The 22,381-nt window shown below is 49.0% G+C and overlaps 1 protein-coding gene across 1 annotated transcript in view; it reads left to right on the forward strand.

Moving 5' to 3' along the window:
• ST8SIA2 (ST8 alpha-N-acetyl-neuraminide alpha-2,8-sialyltransferase 2) overlaps positions 1-22,381 on the forward strand; it is a 38,642-nt gene extending 16,261 nt beyond the window's left edge. Inside the window, exons 3-6 of the mRNA XM_073304211.2 lie at positions 1,624-1,749; positions 2,342-2,599; positions 9,119-9,412; positions 21,944-22,381. Of these exons, the coding sequence (XP_073160312.2) occupies positions 1,624-1,749; positions 2,342-2,599; positions 9,119-9,412; positions 21,944-22,229 (964 nt within the window). The 3' untranslated portion in view covers positions 22,230-22,381. The remainder of the gene's footprint in view (positions 1-1,623; positions 1,750-2,341; positions 2,600-9,118; positions 9,413-21,943) is intronic.

A 22,381-nucleotide genomic window follows, 5' to 3' on the forward strand; every position in this document is an offset into this window, starting at 1 on the left:
CTAGGAAGGTTTTCTCCACTCAGTTAACTTTGGCATTTTTTGCATTTTCTAAATTTGCCTTGCAGGAGATCAGATTATGTGGTGAAGTGCAAGATTGATAGCTAGCCTTGTTGGCAGTCTCCGCAGATCATACTTTGCTATTTTGTATATACACACACAGTGACAACTAGCATCTAGAAATATATTCAGCTTGCCTCCCTAAATATTAAGTAGCAGGAGTCCCAAAATATCCTCACATGTGCCTGAGATCTCCCGTCAATCATTCCCCATCTGTACCTGAAGCAAACAAGCCTCCTCTCAACTGGCAGTGAATTGCCAAGGTGGCCCACGGAGAGCAGCCATCATTCCAGGAGGAATGGAATCAACACAGCACTGCTGTACCACACATTGCACCATTGTGAATGGACACAGCCTTATGTCATGATGCCCTCAGCAGCCGTAGCTCACTGTCAGGACAGTTTTACATGGTACATTCAAAAGCATCCCTTTCTACTCTCACCCCATGTCTCCTAGAGGTGCTCTCTAGAGGTAATTCCTCTCCCTCTGGGGTGTTTATCTGCCTGGTGTAAATCTCTTTATTTGCCAACTCTCTCCCTGCTGAGAGTGGCCTCTTGCAATGAGGAGGGACATTCTGCTTAGCTGGCAGCAAACACTCTGGCTGTGAATTTTTCAGTGTACTCTGGAGTGTGAAGGGTTTTTCTGGGCTGCACACACATGCTCTGCTTCCTGAGAAGCCTCTCGGTTATTCTTTTTGGAGGGAGGTTCGCAGACATAAAGCATGCAGCGGTTCCCATCATTTAGGCCACTTGATGCAAATTGAATTGAAATGTTGGGGCCTTGATTGTTTTGCTGATTCAGTGATTAAATTTGGGGTCTCACAATGATCATCTCCAGAGCTGCAACACCTGGGTACCTGACTGCTCTCTGGCCCTCCCCGACCAGTCATTTGCCAGGGTCTGGTGCCCTAGCACAAAGTAGATGCCATGAAATTTCATTGTTCTCCTCTGAAGGAAACAAAAGTTATCAAAGAGCCCTGCTGTTTGTAATGGGGCATTTGCCAGTAGTACCGATCCCCAGCATCTCAGCTAAATTCATTTCTCTTGCTGGGGTGAAGTAAAGAGCACGTTTTTCTGATGTGAATTTAACCCACCACAAGGGGTGGATCTGATTTGTCATTTGTGAGACGGGCATGCGTGTGGGTGGATGTGTATCTGGTTGTGTCATCATCTGTAAGCATGACTGTGTTTGCTGTCTGTGTATAGAATCTCCGCGTGTGAATCCGTGCCTGTGGCTGTCTAAGTCTCTCTGAGAATCTCTGTGTGTTTTTTGTTTGTGTGAGAGCCTGTATATCTGTGTGTCTGCCTGTTGAGTCTGTGTGTGTATCAGTCTGTCTGTGTTTGTGTGTCTGTCTGTAAATCTGTGTGTATTTGTGTAAGTCTGTGTCTGTGTTTGTGTGTGTGTGTAGCAGAGAATAAATAGGCTTTCCTTCCCTGCTCAGGTAATAACCGCAATTTTGCTTTTCTACAGAAGTTTGAATCCCAGCCACCTCAGAGCGATTAGAGATGCCATTGGGAAGCTAACGGATCATGTCTCTCCCCCTCTCTCTGTCTCTCTTTTCTCTAGAGCTGAAGTAGTAATAAATGGCTCTTCATCTCCAGCTGTTGTTGACAGAAGTAATGAAAGCATTAAGCACATTAAACCAGCTTCATTCCGATGGAGACACAACCAGACACTCTCTTTGAAGATCAGGTACTGGTAATTACCTATAGGACAAGAGACAGATTTGGTCCTCCCCAGTGCAAGCTGGCAAATTGCCTCTGTATATCATCTAAAGAAGTCAAGAAAGAAATAAAATGTTTATCTCCTGCTGGGCTAGCCTTCATACCTGTAAGCGATCACTTGGAAATGAATTCCCAGCTCAGCCACGTCGCGTTAACAGAGCAACACACGCTTGAGCCTCCGCTCTTGGAGACAAGCAGAGGCCAGAGGGCGCTGCAGATTCACCATGATCAGCCACTCATGGGGGGAAGGAAATCTGCCACCTTGTGCATAAATACAGTGACCCCTGCTGGCGGAGAGGAGACCGGTAGTGATGGGCTTGTTAAGGACCTCCTCCGATGGAAAGGGGGGCATGGGAGATGCAGACATTAAGATGGGGCACCATTTTATAGCACACATGCGGTAGCAGGTGGGAAAAGGTGCCAAAGTCTGAGTTGCTCCTGAAGGCTGTCAGTCTCTCTGCAGCCAAGCTGTGGAGCATAAACAGGCAGGAGGAGGGAGCTTTGCAGTCATAGGTCGTGCTGCAAGCTTTCCCTATATCTGTTTTATTTCCTTTCCCAAGGAAACAGATCTTGAAGTTCCTGGATGCGGAGAAAGACATCTCGGTGCTGAAGGGGACCCTGAAGCCCGGGGACGTCATCCACTACGTCTTTGACCGGGACAGCACTATGAATGTCTCACAGAACCTCTATGAGCTGCTGCCAAGGACCTCGCCCCTGAAGGGCAAGCACTTCCGGACCTGCGCCATAGTGGGCAACTCAGGGATCCTGTTGAACAGTGGCTGCGGGAGAGAAATCGATGCTCACAGCTTCGTAATCAGGTAGTGAGGGGTCAGAGAGGCCAAGCCTCCCATACAGCAGGGCTCCTACTCCCTCCCACAAAACACACAGGGATCCAGGGATGGGACCCCCAGGCTCCAAGCCAGGCAATTGGGCCAGAGCCTTTCCTGTCACTGGGGGACTGACAGAGTGCTGCGTATTCCGACCCCCGCTCCTCCACCCTCGCTTCCCCTTTCTACGGTGTGCCCTAAGGAGTGCAGGGAGCCCCCTTGTCAGGACGGGAAGGATGGGCACTGAACAAAATCCAACGGGGAGTGTTTAATATGAGTTCAAAGAGCTGGAAACAGTCGGCAAAGGAGCCAGAGCTGTGATGTACCCAGAGTACTTCAGAAGGGGGCCTTGCACAACATCACAAGCCTGCCCGCCACAACCTGACGCACTCCACAAGCACGCACTGTCACACACACACTCCATCCACATAAACGCCCTTCAAGTCATGAACACCTCCACCATCACCCTCCCATACCCCCACAGACACACACGTCCTTCTCACACACCCATCACTCACACCCTACACACACTGTGCCCCGGCCACCCTACAAACCCACACATCTTCTCATATACACCACTCTCTTCCCACAACACGCTCTGCCCCCACACCTTGGCAGAGCACTGATGACACACACCCCTGCCAAACCGCCTGGATGCAAGCAAACCCTATCCTACACACCCCTACAGACACATACATAATTCCTATACAAACACCCTCTACCTTCTCCAGCTGTCACCTTCACACTCTCCACAGACACCTCAACTCAATCCTCCCTCACATGCATCACTCCCACCCCAATACACACTCTGTTCTTACGCATAAACACACTCACACATACACAAGCTACCATGTGCACACAGATGTACCACTCCCTCTGCCCCTCCAGAAACTCATACCATCCCTACACAAACCAAACATTTACCATACCCTCGCCTCTCACACACACACACTAAATTGTCAAAATAACACCTGCAGTAGCAAAGAGAGAGAAGGAAAAGATCCTGCCTCTTTATCCCTCAAGCCTATGCAGATGTGTTAGCTGAGGAGCTGTGCATGTCTGCTGGTGATTTATGTCTGTGCAGACATTTGCTTTCTGGCAAGTCTATTATGGAGACAGCCCAATCTGTCAGTGGCTTATAAAGGCGTGGGAATGAAGATAATGCCACCTCTGCCCTCTGGATGAACACAGCCAACCCAACCTTTCTGTGGGTCAGAGTGGAACCCAGGGCCTCTCTCTGATCTTTGGGGAATGGTCCCCGGGTAGTTTGCTTGCAGCTTGAAATGAAACAAAAGCCAGCCTAGAAAACAAAGGCCGTCGTGGTCACAGTAAGGGTTAGGCCAGTGGTCTTATGGCAGTGACGGTGACAACTGTCCTAGGCAAGGTCTACACTAGGAACGAGTATAGTAAGGTTGACTGATGGGGTGATTTTTTTGCAACATTTCTATGACTAAAGTCCTAGTGTAGACGCAGTTACATAAAAGTGCTTTTGCCGTATAACTTATTTTGCTCAGGGAACCAGAATAAACTCTACTGGCAAAAGCTCTTTTCGCTGGAACGAACTGAATGTACACTAGGAGGGTTTGCCGGTACAACTAAACCGGCATAACCATGCCAGCCAGCCGTTTTCAATGTAGACTAGGCGTCAGCAGAGATGGTGACAAGGAGAGCTGGCTCCTGCATTCCTGGGCACACAGATTGCCATGTCTTTGGCTTTCAGTCCCTGTATTTCCTTTGAGTTTATTAGCCATTAAGGCAGCATGTCCTAACGATTAGAGCAAGGACCTAGGAATCAGGACCCTTGTATCCTATTTCTCACTATGCATACCCTTGAGTAAGTCACTTAGACTGATAGACTTTAAGGTCAGAAGGGACCATTGTGATCATCTAGTCTGACCTCCTGCACATTGCAGGCCACAGAACCTCGCTCACCTACTCCTGTAATAGACCCCTAACCTCTGACTGAGTTAGTGCAGTCCTCAAATCATGGTTTAAAGACCTTAAGTTACAGAGAATTCACCACTTACACTAGTTTAAACTGGAAGTGACTTGTACCCCATGCTGCAGAGGAAAGCAACAAAAACACAGGGTCTCTGCCAATCTGACCCAGGGAGAAATTCCTTACCAAGCCCAAATCTAGTGATCAATTAGACAGGGAGCACGTGGGTAAGACCCACCAGGCAGATACCTGGGAAAGAATTCTCTGTAGTAACTCAGAGCCCTCCCCATCTAGTGTCCTGTCTTCAGCCATTGGGGATTTTTGCTACTGGTAGTTGCTAATGGGACACATGCCATTGTAGGCAGTTCCATCATTCCAGTCTCTCCATGAATTTATCAAGCTCATTCTTGAAGCCAGTTAGGTTTTTTGCCCCACTGCTCCCCTTGGAAACCTGTTCCAGAACTTCACTCCTCTGACGGTTACAAACCTTCCCCTAATTTCAGGCCTAACCTTGTTGACGGCCAGTTTATAAGTATTTGTTCTTGTGTCCACATTGGCACTTAACTTAAATAACTCCTCTCCCTCCCTTGTATTTATCCTGCTGATATATTTATAGAGAGCAATAATTTCTCCCCTCAGCCTCCTTTTGGGTAGGCTGAACAAGACAAGCTCATTGAGTCTCCTTTCATAAGGTAGGTTTCCAATTCCTCAGATCATCCTAGTAGCCCTTCTCTGCACCTGTTCCAGTTTGAATTCATCTTTCTTAAACATAGATTAGAATTGCACACAGTATTCCAGATGAGGTCTCACCAATGCCTTGGATAATGGTACTAACATTTCACTATCTCTTCTGGAAATACTTCACCTGATGCATCCTAGGACTATATAGCCTTTTTCACGGCCACATCACATTGACAGCTCATAGTCATCCTGTGATCAATCAATACACCCAGGTCTTTCTCCTCCTCTGTCACTCCCAACTGATAAGTCCCTAGGTTATAGTAAAATTCTTGTTGTTAATCCCTAAATGCATGACCTTGCACTTTGCACTATTAAATTTCATCCCATTTCTATTACTCTAGTTTACAAGGTCATTCAGATCTTCTTGTATGATATTCCGGTCCTCTTCCGTACTGGCAATATCTCCCAACTTTGTGTCATGCGCAAATTTTATTAGCACACTCCAACTTTATGTGCCAAGGTCAGTAATAAAAATGTTAAATAAAACTGGTCCCAAGACCCATCCCTCAGGAACTCCACTAGTAACCTCTCTCCAGCCAGACAGTTCACCTTTCAAGTCAACCTGTTGTAGTCTCCCCTTTAACCAATTCTTTATCCACCTTTCAATTCTCATAGTAATCCCCATCTTCTCCAATTTAACTAATTTTCCATGTGGAACTGTATCAAATGCCTTTCTGAAATCCAATTAGATTAGATGTACTGCATTTCCTTTGTCCAAAAATATCAGTCTTCTCAAAGTAGGAGATCAGGTTGGTCTGGCATGATCTACCTTTTGTAAAACCATGTTGTATTTTATCCCAGTTACCGTGCACCTCTATGTCCTTAACTACTTTCTCTTTCAAAATTTGTTCCAAGACCTTGCATACAATTGAGGTCAAATTAACAGGCCTGTGGTTTCCTTGATCACTTTTTTCCCCTTTCTTAAAAATAGGAACTATATTAGCAATTCTCCAGGCATAGGGTACAACCGCCGTGTTTACAGCTTCATTAAAAATCCATGCTACTTGGCTTGCAATTTCATGTGCCAGTTCCTTTAATATTCTAGGATGGAGATTATCTGCCTCCCCACCCCCAATTTAGTCCCATTGAGCTGTTTGAGTTTGACTTCCACCTTGGATGTGGTAATTTCTACCTCTATATCTTCGTTGCCATTAGCTACCCTGCCACTACCCCTAAGTTCTTCATTAGCTTCGTTAAAAACTGAGGCAAAGTATTTGTTTAGGTGTTGGGCCATGCCTAGATAATCCTTAATCTCCACCCCATCCTCAGGGTTTAGTGGTCCCACTTCTTCTTTCCTTGCTTTCTTCTTATTGATATGGCTATAGAATTCTTTACTGTTGGTTTTAATTCCCTTTGCAAGATCCAACTCTGCTTGGCTTTTGGCAGTTCTCACTTTATCCCTACACCGTCTGACCTCCAAAAGATAGCATTCCTTGCTGATCCCTGCCGGCTTCCATTCCTTGCAGGCTTTCTGCTTTCACTTAATCTATCCGTGCCTCAGTTTCCCCCTCTGTAAAATGGGGATAATGATGTGCTGTAGGGATAGTTGGGAGGATTAATTCATCTATGTTCAGTACGTGCTTTGAGACCTTCAGTTGACAGGCAGACAGAAATGCATGTGATAGGCAGCGTAGGGGTGCTCTGGGGTTTTCGGCACATTGTCAGGAGCATAGCAACCTTTCAGGGCCCTGTGAGGCCACATCAGCTGCTCACACACTCCATTCTGCCAGCACCAGGCTCTGGTGCACAGTATAGTTCAGTAGAGTCATCTGTCCAACACCCAAAGCGACACAAATAAGTGACTTGGATTCCACCATCAGGAGCAACAGGGAAAGGGGGTGATCTTGTCCCAGCTCAATGCAAATGGAGCCCTCAGTCACAGTGCCTCACGGCTTTCCGTGCCCTTGCACGTGGGCTGGAATCACAGACAGAGTGAGTGTGAGGAGTTTCCAGAGCACCAGGAGTGAATTCCTTTTGTGTGTGCGCACGTGCATACGTCCCATTCTTGCATTGCACAAAGGTTTCCCAAAGTCGCAGCCCATAAGCAGCCTGGCCCTCTGGAGCCCACAATCGCAGATATCCCTGGCTTCCACCTCCTGCTGCTATCGCTATCATTGCTGGTACTGTGGGGTCTGCTGTTTAACACACAGTTGCCGGGCAGGGAAGAAGGGACTCGGGATAATATTACTCCAGCCAGGCTAGACTTAAGGACCGCAGGTGTCACACTGTCATTCCGGGCGAGACGGAAACTCTCTCACAGGATATCACTAGCCCTTCCAATTAGAGCAGCTGTCTGCATGCATGCGGTAAGTTCCTTGGCGTGACTTGCCGAGTCACTAGAGATGGGTGACTCAATGCACACACTCACAAGCATGCCCAGCCCCCTGGTGCACCCTCTGTTTTTGGTCAGGTTCTGCTCCAGCAGGAGGGCTCACTGGAAAGAGCCAGCCTTGGCCCACTCTGCTCCTCAGCCACTGCGGCTTTCCTGAGGCTACACGACCAGCTCTTCTCTCCCCCCCATGGGCGCTGCTCCTGCAAGCTGCAGGCTTTGTGTGTCTCCCCTTCCCCCTGGTGCACATACCATCATGAGAGGTAACAGTGGACTCTGTGCCCCTCACACCACTTGACAGTCAGAACCGGCTGTTGTGATACTGGTACAATGAGACACACAAGACCTCTATTGCAGAGCGGGTTTCCCGGCTCTGGAAGAATCACTTTGATTCAAATTTGTCATAGCAGTAACCATAGGTATTTTGTTACCTTGTGTTTGTTAACTGTGCACATGTACAGATACATGTCGGTACAAGCATACATGTGTACCAAAAATTCATGCCCTGACATTTCTGAACATCCACGCAGAGACACGCATGCAAACTGACGGACATACTCACACACGCATTCGCACATTCAAAAGCCAATGTAGGCCTGTATATGCACAGATGTAGCCGTTCACCCAGCTGTGCAAACGTAGACCCATGTACACAGACGCATACATGCAGGCAGACACACACCCCACATTCTGGCCTGGTACACACACACTTCCTGAGTTTGCTCTGATCATAGCGTTTTTTTTCTGTATTAAAACCATCGCCTTGACCTGAATGACTACTATAACATTCTAGTACTGTGTGCTCTGAAGTCACATTCGCAACATAGTCAGGTGCCCAGGGGCCATTAGTTAGTCACTAATATTCCTAGCAGGCTCTTGATAGGTCATGTTCTAGGGAATTGGTAATGGGATGCAGAAGGTCTTTCCTCAAAGTATCTGCTATGAGTCTGACCTGGGGTTGTAGTGACTGAAAGGCATTTCATGTAGCTCGCTGAACAGACTCCGCCAATAGGCAGGTGTCCTCATCACATTAACATTCCCCTGCTCTTTATAAAACATTAAGCAATCCTCATAACATCCCTCTGGGGTTGCTATCCCGACGTTCAGGCAGGGGACACCGTCTACGGGATTTGCCCAGGGTCACACAGGAAGTCAGTGGCAGAGCCAGGAGTCAAAGTGAGGCATTCCTGGTCCCTAGAACTGTGTTCCGCCACCACCCGAGGCTGCCGCGTCACCACCACGCTGTTTGGCCCCTTTGCTGGTGGTCGCTGCGAAGAGAGGGCAAAGGCTGACGGAGCTCCGCTTTCGTCCTTCCGGGGCAGGATGGCAGCACGCTGCCACGGGGCGTTGCAAGGGAGCTTGCCCTGGCATTGCCTGTGCCATAGCTGTGCAGCCCCAGGCCTGGCAATCAGGCACCTTTCCCCAGTGCTAACATTCACCGACTAATGTGTGTCCTTCCCCTTCCCTGGAGCACCCTGTGATGCTCTCTCCTGTGTTGCAGGTGTAATCTGGCCCCAGTTCAGGACTATGCCTGGGACGTGGGGATGAAGACGGACCTTGTGACTATGAATCCGTCTGTCATCCAACGGGCCTTCGAGGACCTGGTGAACGAGACCTGGCGGGAGAAGCTGCTACAGCACCTCCACAGCCTGAATGGCAGCATCCTCTGGATCCCGGCATTCATGGCCAAAGGGGGCAAGGAGCGCGTGGAGTGGGTCAACGAGCTCATCCTCAAGCACCGCGTCAACGTCCGCACCGCCTACCCCTCGCTGCGCCTGCTGCACGCCGTCCGAGGGTGAGAATTCCTGCCTGGCTCCCCATCCCTCTTGCTGGGCCGGGACACTGCGCTGGGGACTAGGCAGGTGCTTCTCAGTGACAAGGATGGGTTATGGGGACCTGTGGGGGTTTTTTGGCTAATCTACTACCAGTTTTTGGCAGTTGGACACAGATGGGCTGCAGGCCCAACAAAGCAGAATGTTCCTGATATTGTTTTAGTAGCGGGTATCTCATGAACCTCTCGAGTGAGAGCGCTTTGTGCTGGAGCTGGCTTGAGCCAAACCCACTACAAGTCTCCCGGTGTTTCATTCTGCAGACCACCAGGAAGGGCTGGGTGTGCAATGGATGGTCCATAGACCAGAGATGGAGAACCCTCGCTTTAGATCATTTGCAAGCTGAGGCTCCCAGCTCTGGTCCCATTGCAGGAAGTGTTTGTGTATAGCCCTGGAATTTGGGGTGATAGCAAACCTTACACCGTGTCCCTCAGGCTGTGAATGCTTTGTTGGCTCTAGGCTTGGATTTCCGATCAGCGTAACTTTCAGACCTGCAGTTTGACTGGCGTATTTGTTGTTTCCCTGTGAGGAATTTGTGCTGTGGTCAGCTTAGCTAGTGATTAATCTTCTTGCTCCTTCCCCATTCTTCTGTCTCAGTCACAGGCATGGTCCTTGCGGAGCTAGTTGGATCAGGAGATTGGGAATGGGCTACAAAGCCTTTCATTGATTCCAATCTAGCCTGGGTCAGGAATGAAGGAAAGTTGCTACCATCTGATGGCTGTTCCAGAGTAGCCCGTGTGAAATGACTTTGGTGGTTTCAGCCCCCTTCTTGGTGGGTATGCATTCACCTCATAAAACCCCATCACCGTAAGTGGCAACTTCATTGCTTGAGACTAGCTTTATGGGCTTTAACTTCCTTTTACGCCTCAGGGGGTTACGTCTAGGTGAGGGGAGCTTCTGGTCTACCTTCTCTGTGACTAGAGAGACTCGCAGGCTGTCAGTCTGGTTCTTCTCCCCAGGGTTAACAATACAGAATCCTTCTCCCCTTTTATTTCTGACTCTCTCTATTACATCCTCCTCCCCCTGGAAACACTGCAGGCTTAAGAGTGGTGAGGATGCGATGAAGTTCTTCTGCTCCCTGTTTTAATTGCATCAGATCCAAAACTGAAGTTGAAAGTCTGAGGGCTTCTACTAAAGACTCCTGAGATCACAGGCTCACAGGAGATAAACAAGAACTTCCCTAGAACTGGCTTTCTTCTTCACAGAACCAGGAGGGAGCTGGCGTAACAGCTGAGGACTGTCCTCGTCTACCATTGTAACACTGCATGGAGATGCAACATCGTCAGGTTGTGGCAACGCTGAGGAATTGGTAATTGTCCTGCAGGCTGGGACGGGGTGGTCGGTCGTTGGCACGGCTATGAAATTCAGCACTGTTGTGTGGACTTGGCGTTGATCCTACTGCTCTGGCAGAGGAAGCCAAAGAGAAGGCTGGAGGTGGTCAGTCGCGTCGTTTGTACAAGGTGCTCCGGTGCTGAGGGCCAGGTGTATAGATTAGCTTAATGATGGATGGATGGATGGATGGATGGAATGGAGGAGAAGGTGTTGCCCACTTTGACAGCGGAGCCTCAGGTGAGTGGGGGTTAGCCGTGAGATGTATGTGTTGTTCAGGTCAGATGAGTAGTGGTTTAGGCACCAAGAGAAAGGGGTTTATTAATGCAGGGTTGAGGTGTCATGTAAACCAAAGAGGGAGAAAAGGAGAATCCACTGGGTAATGGGCAGCTGAGCCATGATCTGTCAGCTTGGACTATTAGAGATGATTCAAGCTTTGCTCTCTGAAGGGGGGTCAGCAGCAACCCCTTCCTTGCAGAGGTGTTTTTCCCCTGGGATGTGAATTGTGCACACACCTGTCTGCACGTGCACTCCCCTCCCACTGCCGCTTTGTGGCTTTGCCTCCCCCACGAACGTTGTTTTTCCTCCCAGAGCGTTGTTGTCAGTTTCTGTACATTTGATCCATTGATCTGCGCTGCGTAGAGCCTTATCCCAGCCTGGGCGGGGCAGAACGGTCACCACCAAGTGTACACTCAGGGCAGCTCCTGGGAACACACCTGAGGGCCGGTGTGTATGTGAAGGGAGCAGGGGCTGGTTTTCAGCAGAAACAAACCCAAAGGACTATTGAGCACACGTTTGCACAAGTGTCTGACTCAGAGCACGGCCACCTGAGCAGACAGCAGGGGGATCCTGTTGTCTGGACGAACCAGAAATTGGGCTCAAAATTAATACCTGTTTTCCCTTGGCAGGGTGGTGGTTTCCTTTGGGTCAGAGGACTCTCAGGCAGGAGAGTCACTATCCAAGGAAGTGGGGGAAGGATCCTACAGGACACAGGAAGCACAAAATATAGCCCAAACCTTGAGCTATTTCCAGCTGTATTTGACTTACTTTCATCTGTCAAAATAAAATTAAGCTCCTGTAATAAGCCCTTTAAATCAACAGGCTGCTAATCCTATGATTGCAGCACGTCCCTGTGCAAGAAACTCCCCACAGGAGACGCTGCATGAGATATTGGCAAGGTCCTCGTGATGTCTCCCGGTGGGAGGAGAGCAGGGCGAAGGAGGGGCTCCATGGGCCAGTCTGGTAATGGATCATGACTACTGATGCTGCAGCTCCTTCGCTGATTGGCCGGGCCCTGCAGAACGGCTCCCTGCAGCAGCAGCCTATCAAGCCAGGCTGGAGGCCTCGGGCACACAGAGCAAGCCAAATGGAGGCCTGTCAGGGCTTGACAGGGAGCTGATGGATATTGTACTCTCCCGAGTGTCTCCCGAAATAAACCAGATGCAAGGCTGGCAAGAGGAGCTGCATGCGGCCTGTATAGTGCAGCTGCTAGAGAAGCGGGGCTGGCGATCCTGAGTGAATGAGGGGATGGAGGAGCCACAAAGCGTGAACGTCCCAGAACCCTGGGGCCTTGGAAGTGCCAGGCTCAGAAGTGCTACGGGCAGCCCCTAGGTGGCGTCTCTCGGTGCAATTGGGGATGCATTCCCAGGGCCTCTTTCCGTGCATGCTCCCTTGCTCTGGGATCGAGTTCCCTATCAGCAGATCTCGGTGACTATTCAGGACACGGAAAGTGACAGTGTAAAGAATCTGATGGGATCTGCTAGCAAGAGGGAACCACACTGGGACGCTAGGAAGGGACATCCTTCTCTCAGCCTTCTGACAATGTTTCCTGTGAGCGAGGGTGCCCAGCCAGACAGCACCAGTCAAACCAGGAGGCAGGTACACTGCCCAGTGCGAGGACAGATGCCCAGTAAGGCCATGGCACTGGTGCACTGCCCGGTGCTAGGATGGGTGCCCAGTAAGGCCATGGCACTGATGCATTGCCCAGAGCTAGGATGGGTGCCCAAGAAGGCCAGAGCACTGGTGCACAGGTGGCTTGCTTACAAATGGAAGCTGGATATATGTTGACCAGGCATAGACTACAGATCCTAAGTACCACGTTGGCTCCCATTCAGTGAGGCTCTGGGCTGCCATTAAACTCAAGGCAGACTGGTCTCCCCTTCCAGTTTCAGGCAGGCTCATGTGGCATGACTGGTCACAGCTACAGCAGAGGCCACTGGGCTAGTTAAAGGCTTCAGGGGCCAGGACACGCAGCCAGTGAAGTGAGCGGCACAAGGGCAGAATTGCTGGCTCTTCCCGAGACTAGTCACGTCTGTAATGAGCATGGCAGTGAGGAGAGGGGACGAGGAGAGCTGGCAGCTGGTACAGAACAGAGCTAATTCAATTACAGGCACAGAGTGAGCTCAACCCCACCAAGAGGATCAGCCCTGCAGCCATGAAGGCGACAGACTGACCTGCCCTCCCGCTCTGGCTCTCGTCCCTATCAGTCCAGTGGCAGGAGAACAAGCTCACAAACTGAGAGCTAATGAATGACTAGCGGTGCATCATTGCAATCCTGACTCCAGGTCACCCTCAGGGACACAGGGCTGGGTATGGGCACTTCGGAGGGTTAGCCACTAGCTGGCTTGGAGAGCATCTGGAGAGAAGCTGGCGGGTGAATTTCCAGTATGACGACAATCGCTGCACTGAGGCTGGGTGAGAGGTGAGCTGCTTATGCAGCTGCACTAGCCCAGGAGCACGGCTGAGACTGCGCTCGTGATTAAACCTTCGCAGGGCCGGGGTCTGCGCAGGATAGCAGGAATGTAGTGACCGTTCTGGAGGAATGTTCAGAACTGGCTGTTAGGGGGAAATATCTTTGGACTTGTGAGCTTTAAGCCAGCTTGAGCTGAATGTCATCAAGACAGGGCCGGGGATTGTCTGCCAGCCAAGCAGCCCTGACGCTTGGAGTTACTAAAGATTCCACAGCACTCTTTGGAGAGAGAAAGTTGTGTCTTACAAGCTGTTTAGCTGTGCACTGGGTAGGATCAGAAGTGAGGATCTGGTGGAACCAGAGTAGGAATTTATTTACCATCGCTAGAATGTGGCTGTCTTCCACCCAGAGACGGCTGCATTTCAGTGGTGGCTGGAACAAGATCTCGCCGGGTTGTTCAGAAAGCACTTTGGAATCCTTTGGAAGGAAAGGCGCTGTTGTAAATGTAAAATATTGGTTATTATTGTCCACCCTGATGGCAGCCGAAACATCGCTTCTCTGGCTAGGAATGCACTTTAAATAGGCACCCTGAGGGCCATGCTGTGGAGCAGGGTATCGGAAATTCCAGATGATTTGTGGAACAGGCAAAGAGGGCGTCTTTATGCAGTCAGACACGACAAGCTGTGCATCCCTATGGTGTGGATGGGATTCCTTAGGGTGACCAGACAGCAAGTGTGAAAAATCGGGATGGGGGGTGGGGGGTAATAGGAGCTTATATAAGAAAAAGACCGAAAAATTGGGACTGTCCCTATAAAATTGGGACGTCTGGTCATCCTATTCTAAGGCAGGAGGCCAAAGGAGCATGAACATCTTGACATGAGGGACACAGGGAAGGGGGGAGAGACTATCGCAGTTCTAAAATGGTATTTCTACCTAGGAATAAGAATAGCCGCACCTAAAAACATGGGGTTTAATATCTCATCACACCTGCAGCCAGCACTCCAGGGCAGCCCTGGGGCCATGAGGTTCCTGGAATGCACAAGCACTTCTGAGTGATTCTGTAAAATGCCCCCTGAACAAGCTGGCAAGGGGCTTGCAGAATTGAGAGGTTCCCTCACAGGCTGGAAAGCAAGCAAGCCACCTGACAAGGCAGCTGTGAGTGGCTCCTAAGAGCCCTGTAATCTCATTGCCAAGCAGCTTGTGTTAGAGACGTACATTTGCAGGAGGTAGGAGAAAAGAATGGGGGGTGAAATTTAAATGGCTGTGTATGTGGAGGTTTGAGTGTAAGTGTTTGTATAGAAACTTCATGCACACGTTTCAGTCTGCCTTCCATTGTCTATTCTGGCATTGTCACTATACCCCTCACCATGGCCTCCAGGCGCTGGACCATTTCTAATTTTATTGGCTTTTTATTAACACCCTCTGTTAAAAAAATGGATAAATCAATGTTAGCCTGAACCTACTGGACGGGGTCTCTTTTTGCGTTCAGCATCAGAATAGTGAGTACGAGTCATGTGAGCTCTCTGGGGCAGGGACTGGTCCTTGTGTTCTGCATTTGTACAGATGTAGCACCTACGGGGCCTGGCCCAGGGCTGGAGCTGCTTGCACTACAGCAGCACAAATAATAATTAAACACTTGATCTTAGCCAAAAGGCCGAGCAGTAATAATGGGTGACATTCATCCCTGTGAAGGGGGGGCCCTGCGCAAAGTCTGTGCACCACTGACGTCCTCAAAATAAGACTTAAAGTGGGATTGAAGTGGGGCCTAGGGTTTGCGCTGTCCCACCCGTAGCCTGAGGCTTTACAGGTGAGGTCCCAGCTTACAAGGTGAAGATAGAGTCAACAAATGACAAAAGAAACAGACAGGTGTGGGGGAGTGGAGAGGCAAAGGAAAGTAATAGGAGGGGGATATGCCCAGAGGGACATGTCTTCCTGCTTGGAGTGCGAGGAAAAGGCAGGCAGGCATATAGCTCTCTTGAGAGTCACTTTCACGCTCTCTCCTCTTTATGTTGTGAAAAGTACACAGCTGTCACTGCAAAGGGCTAAGGTGAGTTTCAAAGGAGAAGTTAGACCACAAGGAGTGAGCTGTAAGAAAGGATCTGAATTGGGAATGAAGAGAGAGCGGCTGAATGGCACATAACAGCTTCTGTGTACAGTAAAGGCTGCGCTGTTTACTTTCAAAGCAAGAGACACTGGTGATGTGTGAAGGCTTCTCTCCCCTCAACTTGATTTTATGTCTGATCGTTAGAGATGGGCCTAAGCCACACACTTTGAATGTCGTTGTGGATTCCAAACTCTGCACAGTGCAGGGGTTTGATCTGGCTTGTTATACAGTAAGGGCCAACTGTAAAATTCAGATCTTGATCCAGCTTTGGAATCTAAATTCCTGCCAAAGTTAAAGGGGCGTTAAGGTGATCTGGTCCCATTTCTACATTGACTAATGCAAGTTTGATTGTTTTATATGGCGTTCAGTTATTACATAGTTAAGCGTGGTAGATTAAGAACCTAGATTGACCGACAGAATAGGTCTGCCAGATGCTAGCCTGGTGGAAGGATGATCGTCCCTATATTTTAGGTGCATTCTGATTATGTATAGCAGCCACAGCATGCTAGGCACTTAACAGATAATGGGCCAGATTCTGTTCTCAGTTACACCAACGTCAATCTGGAGTAACTGCAATAGATTTACTCCAGGTTTCTACTAATGTAACTGGGAGTAGAATTTGACCCACTGATCTGACTGCTGTATAGAGGGCAGACCTATAGCATGTTTCTGCCAGTGAGGGACCAGCTTCTCCAGAAGAGTGTGTTTGATTTTTTATCTCACTTTTATGAATAAGTTGGTTTAAAAAAGCCTGGAGTTACATACATACATACATAAATACATTTATTTATTGTGACGTTCATCGCTGAAAAACAGCAGCTGATGCTCCTATAACCTGATTTCTTGGCTGACCTGGGTTTCTTATACTCACACTAGTGGCATTCTCCTATTACAGGATTTTTCTGTTCAACTCAAAGGGTACATGCAATCCAACCCAGGCTTTTGTAGGACCCATCAGCATGGGGATCAGACGTGATGTTTAGCTGCAAATCAGCTCTCCCTGTTATTGAAACGAACAGCTGGCAGTCCCACAATGTTGTCTGGCTGTGCAGAACTTTTCCGCACACTGAACTTTTCCACACAAATTACGGACAGGCTCTATGCAGAGTGATGCTAAGCAGAGATGAGTGGAAGGGAGACTTGTGAATCTTATTGATGTGCAGGGTGGAGGAACCGCCACCATCCTCGGTGGAGGCTACAGTTTCACGAAGGAGAATGACAGAGTGTTTTTCATCCTGGAGGCTCACAGGACTTACTTTACAATACAGAGGTACTGCACAGAGATCACTTCCTCCAGGATTAGGATACAACCACTTCTGGAGTGGAACATACCAAGCGTTGAACAGCACACACTAATGCTATGCAACACTTTAAAAGACAAGGTGAAAAGGAATACTGAGCCACTGGGAATTGTATTGGAAATTGACATCAGCCCAGTGTCCTGGTCAGCTTCTAACTGGGGCAGTTATATCTGGTCTACTTTTAGGGAAAAACCAGTTCCATGGGACCTTCCAGTGACCACAGGGCTCAGGATCTCTGTTTTAAGTCATCTACGAAAGATAGTCCCTCTAGCAATGCTACACAGGAACAATGTGTCCCAAGCAGCACAAGACTGCTGGGGCTTTATTTCTTGAAGCTATTGCCTTTTTTATTACAATCAAGTATCCGTTTAATAGGGAACAGGTCCATCATAAGCAGCTGCATCCTGTCCTTACAGGGGACAGACATGATGATCTAACTGGGTTTTTCATTGGTAACTATTGTGGATCCTGTACAAGAATTGTTTCAGACAGCTTTTGCCTGATGGTATTACAGTTTCTATTACTCACCCAGGCCCACCTAGACATCAGCCTGTTTCTCTGTGGCTGCTTCAGCCTCTGACGATTTATTTACATAAATGCCATACAGCTACCTTCTGAAGAAGGTCCAGACTGCCAGAATAGCTCAGGAAAGGGGAGTCTCAAGTTGCAGAGTTTCCTCTTAACTGTCTCCTTTAATTGCTGTCTGCTTCCATAAAACATTACACTTAATAGTTATGGTGATTGGAGTAGCCAATTTGAAAAATAATTACTGCCTTCCTCAAGATTACCTTGCCTCCTAATTAAAATCCCGGACCTTGCATAGTAAAGGTGTGCTATTGACACAGCATCCCATGTGCACCCAGACAGCCTCATTTGGGTTTGCAAAATTAATTAGTGTTTGTTTCAGTCCCCAGCTGTTCTCCCGAATTGGGAACAGCACATGCGCTGGCAATGTGGATGCTGTCTAAATTGATCAGAGCAGTGAAAGCGACAAGAGAGTGATTTGTTCCTGCATAACTCATGTGGCCGCATAGCTCAGTGGTTTGAGCATTGGCCTGCTAAACCCAGGGTTGTGAGTTCAATCCTTGAGGGGGCCACTTAGAGATCTAGGGCAAAAATTGGAGATTGGCCCTGCTTTGAGCAGGGGGTTGGACTAGATGACCTCCTGAGGTCCCTTCCAACCCTGATACTCTATGACAAGCTGCCCATTAAATAGCGCCCCCTGTGTCCTTTCCAGACATCACCGGAGGAGCTCTCGGTTCCCGCAAAGCGAGGACGAGATGCATTCACCACAGTCGAGCCGGCGCCATAGCTCGAGCGCTTTACAACCCTTGAGCTCTTTCCTTTCACACATCCATCTTCTCTGTCTCCAGAAGGGCCCAGAGTTGGAGCCTCCCTCCCTCCCAAGTCTTCAGCACTAAGGCGGGAGGCACCTTTGCCAACTGGCACTAGCAGATCCCTGGATGTTGAGAAGGGAAAATGTTTTGCCCATGTGCCGCCCAGAAGTACTTCTGGCTCAGTGTTCGGTGTCAGAATTTCATATCTGCAATACAAGGAAATACAGGAGAAAGATGCATGGATTTTTATTGTAGGGTTACTCGTGAATATTGGGCTGCATGCATAAGTTTGTTTTTGTAGGGTTGCTCCTCTTGCTGGCACTGGGTTTTTTTTCTACCATTAAAACATTTTTTAAAATGACATGAAACATCAAGCATTACTCAGACTTTGTACATAGATGCAAGGAGGGACTGCAAGAGAGTGGCCGTATCTGTCTGGCATCCAGGTGCAGCCATGTCTTTCCCCCATTTCAGTACCTCCGTTTCCTAGCAGTTGGGCAATTTGGCTTGCCAGCCAAATCAAAAGCTCTCCCTTTCCAGGGTACCCAAAAGTGCAAACCAGAAACCACACATGCCAGGCCTTCTCCCCTCAGGGCAGGGGCTTTACAAATAGTCGTTCACCCCTTGCCTGCAGGGTTGTCCGATCTCCCCTTCCAGGAAATGCAGCTGAAGTGCAGGGAAGCTCATGCCCTCCTGCTACTGGGTACTCCAGCCCTAAGGCCCCAATTACTAAAACCCTTATGGTATAGCCACAATGCAAAAAGAACCTCAAAGCAGCAAGTCTCCAAGCCTAGGGTCAACTGGCTCCAGCTTGTGGGGACTCAAGCTATAGGGCTGAAAATAGAGCATAGACGTTCCCTGGCGCTGGAGCCCAGGCTCCAAAACCCAGCAAGGGGGAAGGTCTCAGACCCCAGGCTCCAGCCTGAGTGAGAACATCTGCACTGCTAATTTTAGCTCAGTAGCATGAGCCCCACATACCCAAGTCAGTTGACCTGGGCACTCAGATGTGCTGCCGTGGGGTTTGTTTTGCAGTGGAGACAGATCGAGTCTGTCTACACTGCAGTCAGAAGTGGGACTTCCGCACGTGTCCATTTACCTGTGCTAGCATGCATCTAGCTAGCTCACCTAACAGCAGTGAAGACATGGCAGCTCTGACTAGCTGCTGGAGGACATACCCAGGGTCCTGGGTGGGCTTGGACAGCCCATGCTGCCATGGGTTCACTGCTGTTGTCATTCGAGCTACCTAGATCAAAGCAAGCTCAGCTACATCTCCATGTATTGCGGTCACATCTCTGACTGCAATGTAGACTTACCGTTAACGGTTCAGCTGTCTCTATGACTGGGACATTGGGTATCCTTTCGGGCCTCCCATTCTTTGCAGTGGAACTTGAACAAGGCTGTGGTCCATACATAGGTTTCCTGGTATCTATAAACAAACAACCCCTGAAAAAAATACCTCTGATAGGTTGCGATGCAGCCAGTGTTCTGCTTTGTGGGGTTGTATGACGGCCCAAGGTGTGGCACAATATAAGATACTGTTAAAATGCCGGTGCTAGACTGGCAGCGGTAGCAGAGGGAATTTTGAGGCTGTTAAACTTTATGGGATAAATTCATCCCTGGTGTAACTCCACCAGCACAAACGAATGAATTTGGCTTTACAGGTATCTCCAGTGCAGCTGGATTACAGTAACTTCCCTGCTGAAGGACTTTCCCTGGCTTCTCAGTATTAAATGGCTGTAATAATAGCCCATGTCTCTCGTTGGCTGTATTGGTCTAATGGCTGCCCTCTGGGCTGCCGTGTGACATACACAGGCACAGCTGTTTCGCGGCCACCTGTGGGATAACCCTGTGCGGCTTTACAATAGCAAAGTTTGCTTTTCTCTTACGACAACATATGGGGCCGGGCTGAAGCTGCAGGGATAAGGCCTCTGAGCAGGGATTTTCAGAGGCAGCTGCACATCACCATGTTTCTTTCCCTGGCAGACCCTGGAAGCATCACCCCTCTCAAATGCTGTCTGGCGAGCAGGTGAGCCATTCGAAGGAGCACCATCTTACCAAGACATTCCTTCCAGAAAGGTCACAGCAGAGTGCTTTGCCGTAGCCACAGGCGCTCAGATAGCAGGTGATGTGAATGCTTAGCAGCCAGCAGTCACCACCACTAACCTACAGGAAAGCAGGACTGTGTTCCTAGCATGTCCTGAGAGTTCTACTCCAACTTAGCTACACTTACAAACTTCTACTCACCAGCTCACTCGGGGAGTGTCATTTTCCCCCCATCTAATCGAAGGCAGACAAGTAGGTTTTATACCTGGGCTACTAAATGTTCATGGCTCCTCAGCAAAGCTAATTTGCAGGGTTGAGGCTCAGCTCCTGCACAGGGATTCCGCTGAGTGGACACCTGCAAGGAGTCCCACAGAAGTCAGTGGGAATGCACGCAAGTGTAAAGGCCTGCACTGTGGAGTGGGACCTGTGAGGGCAAAATCGAAGTTCAGAATGCTGAGCAACCTCCCAGAAATGCTGCACAGAGCCGCCAAACCCTGCTCTGCATTTCCTATCGAAAGCCCAGTCAGCCTTGCAGAGTCTGAAACGAGGCTCTTTGAAATCCCAATTAACCATAATCCATGGGCATCTAACGTGAACATACCCCATGGCAGGCGTTTGAACAGGCTGACTCTGGGGAAGTGCAAGCCAAGCATGATCACAGGCAAGCAGCAGCTGCGGGCACTACAGGCAGTTCAGTCTACAGCCAGGGATGTCAGGTGTAGAACATGGACAATATCAAATGTGATTCGGTAGGGAAAGGATACACCTGGGGGAGATTTTCCACCCTCCCCCCATTACAGTGCTCTCTGCTCAGGAAGGCAGACAGATGCTCTGTGCTGTCAAACTCCAGGAGCTAGTAACATTCTTTGTGACAATACAATATTACTGCAGTATTTTCTAGTCACAGCCCAAAACACTCCCACTTTCAATAGGGCTTCTGTTGTATCTTGACCCATTGCAACAGGATGCAACTTCCACCCATCTTCTCTGTCATCCTTCATGAAAAATAATATAGTATTTAACAGTGCTGGCCCCAAACCATCTAAGTAACACTAGTGCTTGCTCCTGCTCTATGCACGGTTACTCCAAAATGCTGTGGTATGTTCTGACAAGGGACCACAGAGGTGAGTACTGGCTTTAATAGTCTGCAGTTCGGTGTTTCTCCAGCTTTTCAACTCAGCGACCCCTTATTCAAAGTCAAAAATGTTCACAACCCCATTACAGTTACTAGAGAGTCAAGACATCATGCATCAGTGATAACAATGAGCTGCTTATATAATGTACGTGGGAGTGTGTGTTTTGAGAGGTTGACAGAGACTACTTGACCTGTCTCTAGTGTTGGTCTTCTCTGCTGTAAGGAAGATGTTTATGGACTGAAATACTGTGGGCCACTACTGTAGGAGTTTTTTTTCATAAGGGATTGAAGAACGGTAAAGCACTCAGATACCTCAGTGACAAGTGTGCTGTAAATTCCTAGACAGAGAGACAGCTGCTCAGTCATGAACCAAATGCAGCAGTAGTTATTTCTTAGCCAGCAGAACTGCTACATCAATCAGCCATCTCTCACTACTGAATCTGTCTTTGATGTAGCGAGGGCAGAGGAAGGGAAGGGGACAGTATGTGACATGAAGGCTGCGCATGGCGAGTCTTGCTATGGCATGAATAACAGGATTTGTTTTTCTCCCCCTTTCCAGGTACTGGCTAACAAACAAAGTGCACATAAAACGACCAACCACCGGCCTGCTCATGTACACCCTGGCCACCCGCTTCTGCAACAGGATCTATCTCTATGGCTTCTGGCCTTTTCCCCGGGATCAGAACCAGAACCCCGTCAAATACCACTACTATGACAGCCTGAAGTACGGCTACACCTCCCAGGCCAGCCCCCACACCATGCCATTGGAGTTCAAAGCCCTAAAGACGCTGCACCAGGAAGGAGCCTTGAAACTGACTGTCGGAGAGTGCGATCGGGCCACGTAAGACAGGCTTCTGTGGCTCACGTTCCTGCAGGCTACACGCCATGGGAGGATGGGGGAGCGGGAGAAAAGGCTGAGCAGTGGCTAGTGGGGTTGGTTTTCTTTGTTAACGTGCAGAACAGTGACAAAAACATATATATACATGGTGCCTATATA

The sequence above is a fragment of the Lepidochelys kempii genome, chromosome 10, assembly GCF_965140285.1.
Source record: "Lepidochelys kempii isolate rLepKem1 chromosome 10, rLepKem1.hap1, whole genome shotgun sequence".
NCBI classification, from domain to species: domain Eukaryota; kingdom Metazoa; phylum Chordata; order Testudines; family Cheloniidae; genus Lepidochelys; species Lepidochelys kempii.